Below are 12,202 nucleotides of genomic sequence, written 5' to 3'. Positions count from 1 at the left end.
TAATAGCTAAAGCATTAAGCAATATCATGTCACATTGTCTTAGGAAAATGTAACTACATAGAAAAAGTTGGTATGAAATGAAAATATGCACAAGCGAATAAATACATGCACATAAACCAAGCCACTCATACAATAATAAACACTGTATTACACTAAGAAATTATTGAAATTGTATCAGATATCCCTAACCCAGAATTAATTCTTGTTTACATTCTAAACAAAGTAAGATAATTTGACATCTGATAATTTGAAGTCTGTTTAGATACAGATAATACTGACCAGAAAACACCTCTTCTATTTTGGATTTACAAGGTGATTTTTCCCTACTGTCTCCATTGATGTTGCTGAGTTTCTGACAAAAAAAAAAAGATGTAGAATTCATCATATGCAAAAATCAAATAGTAAGGCCAATTTATCTGAGCAGATCATTCATATTAGATTTCAAATGTAATTACTATAAGACTTTTTTTCTGTGCTCAGAGTTTTCAAAATTCTGTGAAATTTTATGAGATTGCTTTCTTAAATTGTCTCATGGTTTTTGAGAAGTAAATACTGAATTGATTTTTATATATCTATGAAAGTACACTAAGTTTGTTGAGATTAAATAAGAATATAACCGAGGAGTGCTGCAGTTTTAGATATGGATTCATTTCATGTTTGAGTTTCAAAGAGTGATGTTCTTACTACAAATTGAACAAGTTTTATGCAGCAAGACATAATGAGTATGAAGAGACCCAACAGTGACTTCATAGGGCATCTCTAGTCAGCTCCTCATAGTACTCTTAGGAAGAGCAGAAATACAAGACATCAACGATCAACGTATCATGGTGATTTTCTTTATACCTCATTCCCTTTGTTTTCTTCTTAGGAAAAGCCTTTACTTCCTCTCAAAGGCCTCGACCCACCAGCCCATTTTCTACGGACAGTAACACCAGTGCAGCCCTGAATCAAAGTCAGAGGCCTAGGCCCACTAAAAAACACAAGGGAGGACGGATAGACCCACAGCCAGCATTGCCTCATCGAAGGGAAGGAATGACAGATGGTAGGTTTATTTTCTTTTATTCACTACCATTACGAAGGGTTGGTATTTATTTCAATGTGTGAATTTTAGAAATCTAGTAATTTGGACATCAGAAAAGGTCAGCAAATGTATTTTTCTTACTAAAATGCAGATTGTAAATATTTAGGTTTGGGGGAGCATATGGTCTCTCCATTATGCTCTTGTTGAAATATTACAGATCTAGGAAAGAATTGTAGAAAACATATATGCTTTTCTATATATATGGTTCCATTACATCTTCATTGACACAATGGGTACTGGATGACTTCCTTTATAAATCATAGTGTGTTCTTCTATGTCAATTCTTTTCTTTATCTCTAGCAGCTAATCTTTGAGTATTTATTTAAACAAAGTTAAATTATATTAAGTAAAGCCAGCTAGACCCAAAGAATCCTAGGCTTCATGGTTTCCCTCATTTGTAAAATCAAGAATATGTCTAGGATATTGTTAGCAATGGATTAGAATACCGCAATAGGTATAAACATATGACCATATAAAATGATGCTTGTTTAAATGAACTCCTAGATATGGAAACAAGAGTTTTAATTTGTTGTTTTCAGCTATTTTGTATTTGTTTTTTCCTCCCTGTGGTTTATTCCCTGTTATCATTGTTTTTTTTTTTAAGTTTTGTACTCTTTGTCATGTATATAAAGTTAAAAGTCAGCTCGGGCACTAAAAATCTGTGAGACTCTTATCTTCAGTTTATCACCAGAAAACCGAAGTGGCATGTGGCTCAATGGGTAGGGCTTTAGCCTTGAGCTGAAGAGCTCAGAAACAACGCCCAGACCAAGGGGTAGGGCAGTAGCGTTAGCTGAAGAGCTCATGGGCAGCACCCAGGTCTAGAGTTCAAGAGCCACAACCAACCAAAAAAAAAAAAGAATTGTTGATGGTGGTTCTTTTAAAGGAGGAATTAGTAGAAGCAGGAAGAAAAGATGTAGCATTGAAGCTCTTAGGGTCTAATGAGAGTAACATAGGTTGTCAAGCAATCTCAAGGTTACATCATAATTCTTCTGAACTTGGAGAAAGGAATTGCTATGAGAAAGAGAACCATAGTGGTAGGAAAAGCATATTTTACACAGGATAACCTGGAGCTTGGTTTTGATATGAGGAACGTTTGAGAGCCTTTATAACCACTCTAATGGAACTACCCAGTAGACATTGGGCTCTATGAATCTGGAGTTCATTGGAGAGATCCAAGCTGGAGATGCTTGAGTTCATAGGGGGCCCATGCTGATATCTAAAATATAGAGAATAAAACTATGATGCATCTCATGGGGATATGTTCCTCAGCAGGTTAATCCTCAGTAGTAGGCTAATCAGATACTCTTTGGTGAATGGACTTACTCAAAATGAAATCATCATAGAATTGAATAACAAATTTAATTTAAGTGAATGTATTTGATTACCTGCTTTTATTTTTTCCACAATCATTTGTAATTCCATCTCTCTTTCCAATTTGTTTATTTCAATGTGCATGCAATGTCCTTTCTTCTTAGAAGTTAAACTCTCCAAGGATATTACTTAATTATGAAGCTGTATAAATTCAAGTTGAATTGAATAGTCATCAGAATTTTAGCTGGCATAAGCAGATACTGTTTGGGCCATTTTAGATATTAAGTTGCTCTGACGGAGAGTACAAATCAATGGCAAGATATGTCAGTTTGGAAGCAAATATAATAATTTTCCTCATTGGTTATCTAAGTCCAATAAATAATTACTTTCCATTTATAATAATGCACAGGGGACGAAGTTAGTATTGAATATAAAGGATACACCAAACTCGTAAGATTATCTTTAAAAAAAATCAGATAATCTCCTTATGATATTATCTCTTTATTTTGAAAGAAATGTTCCAAGTATAACTTTATTCTACCAGAGACCATGCTCTCTTTAAATACTAATAATTCATAATCATAATGGAAGACATACTTAACAACTAGGGACGCTGCTCCCAATGGTCAACCCCACCCCATCTCTAGAGTGTATGTTTAAAAGGTCACTATTTGCACTGGGAATTTGGCCTACTTGTAGAGTGCCTGCCTAGCATGCATGACAGTAACGGCGATGACAATTTGGATTCAATTTCTTGGTATCACATACATAGGAAAAAGCTGGAAATGGTGCTGTGGCTCAAGTGGTAGAGCTCTAACATTGAGAATGCCCAAGTACAGTGTTCAGGTCTTGAGTTCAAGCCCCAGGACTAGGAAAAAAAAGGTCACTATTACCAGTTGCACGATGCTATTTTTTTTTTTTTTTTGCCACTTGAGCCTCAGCGCCACTTCCAGCTTTTTTTCTATGTATGTGATACCAAGGAATCAAATCCGGGTCTTTGTGCATGCTAGGCAAGCACTCTCCCACTAGGCCAAACTCACGGCCCCTCACGATGCTATGAAGCTTTTTAAGAAAGTTTTTAACAATAAGTAGCTTTGCCTTTCATTAAGAAAGCTAGCTTATTCATATGAGTTACAATTTTCCTTTTTAAATATCATAAACAATATTATTAGAAACAAGAACACATTATAAAAATGATGTGGGAAATAATTGCATGTATTAAATATAAATATCTTATTAATGATACAAATGTATACGATATGTAGGTTTTATAAATATACAATCCTTCTTTGAGGATTAATAAGGGAATAATTTGTGATGGCACTTTGATGAAAATATATAGAGAATTTTCAAGTCTTTAATGAATTAATTCAGAACACAATTACTGAAGGAAATATGAATTCATAATTATAAGAATTAAAAATGTACAATTAATGATGAAAACAGCAAAAATGAATGAAAGAAATGAAAAATATAGTAATATTTAAACTTTTAATTTTTTCATTTGTGACATTTTATTCAAATTCCTGAGATGTTATCTGTTTCATTGCATTTCATATTTTCCTAATACTCTGCTTACTGTGTAATACTGTAATGCATATTCAAATTTACACTGAACATTAGATATCACTTATTAAAATTACTGCATTGGAAGATTATAATGTATTAGTTGTAACTCATTAGCTAACTTATGAAACGAATAGCCAAAATTGGTGGACAGGAAAAAATGTTAATTTTATTTGTTAAATATTAGCTTAACCCTTTGACTATTTCTAAATGTCCTACACACAGAGTAAAAGCAATCATTCGTTGCATATGATATGGCATGTAACTTTTAATTTCCCAAGGGTGATATTTCTTGTGGAGATTGGCAGGAAAGCTTTCCTTCTTCCTAGGAAAGTTTTGCTAGCACAGATGGTAGAATTTCTAGTGGTCTTATTTTTTATTATAATATTTCTACTTTGAAGAGAAAAAAAGCAGTGGATTGAATATAAACTATAGTAAGATTCCCTTTCACCTTGAAGGTTAGCCTCTGCATGCAATTGAGAACAATTTCCATAGTTAACAGTTGAATAAGACCAATCATTTTTATTTCAGTGATGATGAAATGAGAAGACAACAGAGAGAGATGAATAAAATTTGTTTTGGATAACCATGACTGACTTATTTTGCACAAACTTCTTTTGCATGGGGATATTTGTAAGAGGGCAAGGTTCTTCTATTTTTTTTCAGCTTGAACTAAAATCTGTATTTTTTATTAAATTTTAGTTCATTCTAAATATTAATTTTTAGATCTTCCACCACCACCAGATCCCCCACCAAGTCAGGGTTTAAGGCAACAAATAGGCCCGAACCAGCTCACTGGTAATGTGGAAAAGCCAACAGAGAGGAAAGGAAGCTCTCTAGAGAGACAACATGCATCCAACTTAGAAGACACAAAGAGCTCACTGGATTGTCCAGCTAAAGCCTCCCTAGAGTGGCAGCGACAAACCCAAGAATGGATAAACTCCACAGAACGCCAAGAAGAGACACGGAAAACCTCACACAAACCAGGTGTTGGAACAGGTGTGTTCTACACAGTCCTAAGAAAGTGTGGGCTGTTACCATTTTTTCCCCCAGCTATTTAGAACTAGCATTGCTTAAGGGCATCTGAAATACATTTGCCTGAAATAAGTAATTAAATTTGTATTCTTCAGCTAAGTTCACTAGCACATATCCTAAAAATGATACCAATAGAAATTGTTAGTCAAGTTAAGGTCTTTGAGTTTAAGAGAACTCTAAATTTCATCAACTATGCTCAGAAGACAATTTGAATTTTTATCTTCTGATTCTGATACTATTTTAAGACCATTTCTACTTGTGTGCCAGTAATCTACTCAGAAAACCTGGAAATGGTACTGTGCCTTATATGGAAGAGTGCTGGCCTTGGCCACAAAGAGTCACAGGGACATTGCCTAGGCCCTGAGGTCAAACCCTAGTACCTACAAAATATATTTCTTTAATGAAGGAGGGAAGAGGGACAAAACATGAGAAGGGGTATCAATGTTCAAAAAGTAATGTACCCACTACCTGACGATTGTAACTGTAACCCTTCATTACATTATTCCGACGATAAAATACAGTTTCAAAATATGAATAGTTACAAGTAAATCCCCAGTCACAATACTCTTCAGATAGAAAACACAAACTTTCTTCAACTGAGTAAATGTAGTTTATAGTTAACCCTTTGGTAGAAAATGTTATTGTGATTGTAAGAAGCTAGCATTTTGGATATATTACATATAAATTTCACAGTGTCTAGTTAGATATCTTAGATATCATCTGGGGTGGGAGACAGGGAAATCCCATTAGAAAAATAGAACTTGGGAAATTTTCACATTAACATTTAATGAAAATCAAAGAATACATGCATAGATGCATACAATTTTCAAAGTTTTTCTTAATTATTTGATCTTATCTAGTTACACTAGCTATGTCCTCTCCCCATGCTTTTTTTTCCCTCCAGAATATATTTTATAACAACGTGGTGTTAGTTTTTGGAATAATCAATTTCTGCAGGAGCTAGAAGATGATAATTTCAATATTTGCCTGTGGTAAACTATTTAGAAAAAATTAAAATCTCCAAGCGGTAAAAGAAAAAAAGTATGTCAACCCCATCATTAATATTATTTTTGGAGAAAAAGTCAATTCTCTTAGCATTTTTATTTTATTTTGTCATCACTATATTAAATAATCATTTAGACCTAGGAATAAAATAGAGGGTAATTGAAGAAGGAGGTGGAACATACCAGAGAAAATGAAGGAAAGAATGAAGAAAGAAAGGGAAAGATGGAAAAAGGATAGGAAAGAGAGGGGGAGGGAAGAAATCAGAGAAGGGAAAGGAATGAAAGAACAAATGAAATCTTTAAATGTTATTTGCAGTATATATAGGAAGTCACTTGTGGCAATGACAAGGTAGTATATAAATAAAATACTAGCATATTTATTAGTCAATTTTTATCTTAATGAAGCATATGACCTTCAAATAATGTGTTTCCATTTCTCAAAATTTGGAAATATAGGAAGCTTATTTAAGTAACTAATATGTAGTCCTTTCTCTAAATCAATCACGAAAATATTACATCATTTAAACTGAAACAAAATCATGTTTTTTTTTCTATCTTAGTGGGAAAATTAAAGTGGAGACTCACTGGATTCCAGAAATGGTTATCAGATATGCTTTTGGCTAAGCAAACTTTGGCTCATTGTATACAAACTTTTTTTTATAATGAGTTTAAATTTGGCACTTAATATGTCTTAATATATGGTATATGTACCCCAAGATCGCTTTTAATTAAATACCACATTAGGATTTTTTGTAGGAAATGTTTGCATGTGGAAATTCTTTTCATATTTAAACTTCATTTTATTTTTTTCTGAAGAATGAAATAATGAAATGGTCTGCTCTGAGCTTAGCATTTAAAGCATGCAGGTTGTGTTTTGCCACCAGATTGCAGTTCAACTTAATCCTTTCTGTTTTTCTCCTTGTTTAGAGGAGGCTTTGGTGCCCTACAGCAAGCCCAGCTTCCCATCTCCAGGAGGCCACAGTTCATCTGGAACTTCTTCTTCGAAAGGTTCCACTGGACCACGAAAACCTGAAGTGTTGAGAGGCAGCCACCAGCGCAATGCCAGCGACATTCTTGACATGGGATACATGGGCTCAAACAGTCAAGGACAGTTTACAGGTGAATTATGTAAGTGTGTTAGATCACTTAAAGAATTAACAGAACAGGGGGGCGGGAGTTTGGCCTAGTGGTTAAAGTGCTTGCCTAGCATGCGTGAAGACCCGGGTTCGATTCCTTGGTACCACATACATACAAAAAAGCTGGAAGTGGTGCTGAGGCTCAAGTGTAGAGCTCTAGCCTTGAGAAAGTCCAAGGATAGTGCTCAGGCCCTGAGCTCAAGCCCAGGACTGGCAAAAGAAAAAAAAAAGAATTAACAGAACAGAACTGATTCAGAAAGGCTATTCAATTCATAACACTGCAATATTGTACATTTCTATAGGAGAATAGAACATTTGCTCTACCAAGACAACAAAAAAATTAGCACGTTATGAAATCTTGCTTATAACTTAGCTGGTATCTATAGTAGTCATTGGCTAATATTTACGTTGACTTAAGCTGAACACAACATTTTCATACAGGTAGGCTAAATTCATCGTCTTAGATTCAATATCCATTTGGTCATTTTCTTGCTCTTGTTAACTAAAACACAGTAAAGGGATACGACTATATAGTTGCCTCTAACTAATGTTTCTGTTTCAGTTGTGAGAATTAAATTTGTATATATCTACTAGTCCTGGGGCTTGAACAAAGGGCCTGGGTGCTGTCCCTTAGCTTTACTCAGCTCTAAGCTCATGCTCTACCTCACCTCTACTTTGGCTTTCTTTTGGTTAGTTGGAGATAACAGCATCTGATTTGTGCAACCTAGCTGGCATTTAACCCTGATCCTCAGATCTCAGCTCCCAGGTAGCTAAGATTAAAAGTGTGATCCACTTGTGCACAGCAAGGATTGAATTTTGATGCAGGATATGCTGGACAAATGCTCAAGCAGCAAGCTGCAGCCCCACCTTTCTAGTAGAACTCTGGAACTCCTCTTACTCTCGTTGCTTCTCATTTATTTATTTTCAAAATTTGAGAGTTGACCTGGTAAAGTTGAACTTGGTTTTAGATGTTTTCAAATATGTTCATTGCAAATGATATAGTTTATATGTAATCATCCTATATTGATATAGCCTTATAAATAAATGTATTTTTTGAGCTTGTTCCTAACATTGGTAGGGTATAATGTGCATTTTTAATCTTTTTATTATAATGTACAGAGGGGTTACAGTTATATTCGCCATATAGCAGGTGCATTACTTTTCATACATTGATACCCCTTCTCTCTCTGATTTTGAAAGTGCTTTTCTCTCGCTGTCTCCTTCCAATAAAATTATGCAAAATTTATCTAATGACTTTATCTTCACTTGTCATCTTATTCCCTTGAAGTTGGTGAATGTAAATGTTTCTTCTGATTATTGCTATTTATCTCTTTTCAGAGTAACTGAGAGGAGACATTCAAAGCTGCTCTGAAGGATCATCAGGTCTGAACTCATGGAAGTGATGACACTACACAGTGCAATGAACAATTTGTTTTATTTATGTACTATTAAGAGAACTGTAAATGCAATGTAAAGACACACAGCCACACATATCCCACAGATATTTGACTTGTGTTCTTCTCCTAAGTACACCACCCACCTTAACTCTTTCTTGTCAGGAGTATATCAAAAAGAAAGAAAAGAGAACTTGCTCTCCAGGATGAAAAGGATTTCCTCTGTATATAATTTCTTTTGTGCATTGCTATGCAAGCTCACTCTTTTTAGCTCCGTTCATATTATTGTCTGTTCTTCTTGGTCTCTTGTACTATATGTGAATTAATAGGCTGTGGTGCCATATATTAACTTTTAATTGTGTAACTTTTTGTTAAAATTTTGCACTGCAATTTTATTTGGTGATAAGCACAAATCTCTACTCCTCATGACATGAAGAAAGGAATGAATGTGAAGGGAGTTTCTGAACTGTAAGCTAGGTTGGATGATGCTGGTGTAACCAATCCTGTTAGATGGTTTTTGGTTGGGGTTTAGAATAGGAAAATGCCAAGGAATGATAGTGTTGGTAAAAATCTTCTTGGAGCACCAGGAACTGAGTCAAGTTAAAACCAGAAAGTGAGTTAAGAGATGATAAGCAGGGGTCAAGAGAATTAAATTTAATTCTTTCAACTAAATATGCATTGAAAAATGCAGGTAGCAAAGATGTACTAAACTTGCTTAGAAAAAGATAATTAAAATTTTATTCAGAATCAACTTCACCTGTCATTGTAATTGACCCATCAGACAATTACAAGCAAAGGGAAATTAAGGTGTTTCACAGGAATTGTATTTATATTACAATTTTTAAAGAGCAGTTTCTGAATTACCATAATTAATCTTTCCAACTCATTAAGTCAGAATATAACATGAAATTCCCCCAAGGAAACAAACAAAATGAACTCTAGAGTATCTAGCAAACAGGTAAAGAAGCAATTTATTATCAGGACATACGCAAGCTGCCTTCAAATAGGAACTCTATTGTAATTTCTTGTTTCATGTTTTTAATACACTGGAGGATGCAGCATCACTTAAATTCAAACACATCTAAAAACAAAGCAGTCTGTGTATAGTTCTGAATCGGCCCCTTCATTAGAAGTGAAGTTGATGCCATGGTATATCTCACTAAATCATCAGTGCTTAAAAGCAAGTGCTCAGAGTATGTTCCATTCATAGTAAGTAGATTTATTTTAAAATTAACAACAAAAACACGTTTTGGTACATCCTCAGAAATTGGCTACCCAAATCTGTTTGACCCATCTTGACTTGAGTAAATTGAAAAGGAAAAAAAGGAGAAAAATATGCATGTTTATACACTTTTTAAATAAAACCAAATCTTGTAAGTGGACATTAATTAACAGTGTCCTGCCTCATTTGTTTTCATGACTGTAAGAGGTTCCTGCAGTTCTTTCACATAGGAATGCTGAAAAGAAGCATGACTTGAAATGTGTGTCAACTACTGTACGTGTATAACCAGCTAATTAGAAGATACCTTTCCTGAAAATTCCATAGGCCACACTTATCCATGTGTCACATGCACAATTTTAAGTTCTACTTCCCCTTTTATTTTTGAAAAAAAAGTTTTCATATCAGTTGTCCACCAATTGGTACTTTGAGAAATATTCAATATGATAACCAGGACTAGGTTTAAAATAGGGGACCCCTTGAGTAGGCCTCATTCATACAGTTACTGGCTTTGTCAGCCACACATTGTGTTGTTATAGCAAATGGAAGATTTATTAAGTGGTTTTATCCCAAGAGACCATATCTTGAATGTAGTTTATTATGGACTCCAGCATCTTCTTTGCTCCAGATAGTTTATTTCTTTATTAAATGAAACAAGTACTTGGAGGGAAATGTCTAAACCCTCTATTGACTAGGACAAAGGAACTGGGAAAATTGAAATGATTCTCAAAAAACATGAATACATAATTATTTACAAGTTGTGAAAGTTTATTTATAAAATGCTCAACTTTGCTTCCTTTGCTTTAGAAGTAACCCCGTTATATTCCTCTGTGACTGAATTTAGCTTAGAAGTTTTTATTCATGCAGCACTTATGCATAATTAGTAAACTGACTTTCAAAAGGTATCTCTATGCAGAAAACTTGAAAACTATCATGAGGCAAAACATCGTGCTTCCACATTGACTTCAATACATGAAATATGAATAGCTGTGTTATACCAATATAGACTTTGTGGTGATTTAGAATGTTCTTTTTAGAAAAGACTATGTTATCTGTTAAATCCAGTTTTATATAAATTGATCATTCAAATTTTACAATCAGTATGTTCATATGTAGACAACCCACATAGGTAGCAGGCAATATTAGCCTGCTTTAGCTATATACATTTCGGGCCATTACCAAATAAAATTAAAGTATTTATCAGCTTGTATTATGGAAAAGTTGCCCATAAGTGTCAGAATGTTAATGGAATAACAAAATTAACATGAGTAGCACCATGGTTTGCATTTTGTAGATGACTGAGTGATTGGAAATTCTCTGAATTCATTCTTGCAGCTCAACATACTGGCAAGTGAATCTGGGGTAGAAATAATGTAATACCATAGAGAGTACTGTTTATAGTGATTCTAGATACAAGCACAGCTTCATTCATACCATGCATAGTCCACTTGGGGAAATTCATCCTATCAATGGCGCAAACTCAGGAAAGCCAGTGTAGGTAGTCTCCCTGCTTTCCTCCAAATCCCTCTTATGCCATTTTAAAATCTGACAGTATAGGCATTTATACATAATTGACTCCTTTGCAGGAGTTGAATCCAATCAAAGGAAGAATATAGAAAAATCAGAACAAGGGGCCGGGAGTTTGGCCTAGTGGTAGAGTGCCTGCCTAGCATGCACGAAGACCCAGGTTCGATTCCTCGGTACCACATACATAGAAAAAGGTGGAAGTGGTGCTGTGGCTCAAGTGGCAGAGTGCTAACCTTGAGAAAAGCCCAAGAACAATGCTCAGGCCCTGAGCTCAAGCCCACGACTGACAAAAAAAAAAAAAAGAAAGAAAAATCAGAACAAATGTACAACATATTAAAACCAAGATTAAGTAAAATCATTGCAGATTTATTACTTTTAATGTTAAAATAGATATACCATGTTCATAGTCATAGTTCAAATCTCTGGGCATTTAAATATATATTTTGATGGGAGTTGAATTGAAAGCTTGTGCTTTGGTGGAACACCTTTTAAATTCTATTCAATAAATTTATGTGATTGTCCCTTGACAATTAAACACTCACTGTGCCAATGGGCTTTATATTATGAATTATCTTCACTTCAAAGAGATCATGTATCAGTATTAAAGATATGCAGAAACTTTACATTCAATAATATTAGTTGGTTCATCAGCTGTGTGTTTATAGAATGATGACAGAAATTGGTGCAAAGTAACATGTCTTTCCACATTATCTTAGAGGTGAAGTTACTTTTATTTCACTTCTTCATAATGTGGACTATAAATTAAACACCATACATTTTTAAGTAACATGCAATTTTCAATTTTTAATCTCATATTCTCTAGAATATTAATTGTGACTTTTAAATGTTGCAAGATAAGGGATTATTGTGGTCGTGGATAGACTTTTTTATACTTTGTTTTATAGATGGGTTTTTTTAAAAACTAAATT

General features: G+C 34.3%; 1 protein-coding gene across 1 annotated transcript in view; it reads left to right on the top strand.

The window, feature by feature from the left end:
* The window catches only part of Robo2 (roundabout guidance receptor 2), a 1,066,805-nt gene extending 1,055,221 nt beyond the window's left edge, over positions 1-11,584 (top strand). Inside the window, 4 exon segments of the mRNA XM_090347905.1 lie at positions 869-1,042; positions 4,685-4,957; positions 6,925-7,116; positions 8,472-11,584. Coding sequence (XP_090204031.1) covers positions 869-1,042; positions 4,685-4,957; positions 6,925-7,116; positions 8,472-8,476 — 644 coding nt within the window. The 3' untranslated portion in view covers positions 8,477-11,584.
* Positions 11,585-12,202: the final 618 nt, after the last annotated feature.

The sequence above is a fragment of the Megascapheus bottae genome, chromosome 1 (genome assembly GCF_031878675.1).
Source record: "Megascapheus bottae isolate mThoBot1 chromosome 1, mThoBot2.hap1, whole genome shotgun sequence".
NCBI lineage: Eukaryota > Metazoa > Chordata > Mammalia > Rodentia > Geomyidae > Megascapheus > Megascapheus bottae.
The sequence above is the reverse complement of the archived record's forward strand: the minus strand, read 5'-3'. Positions and strand labels throughout refer to the sequence as shown.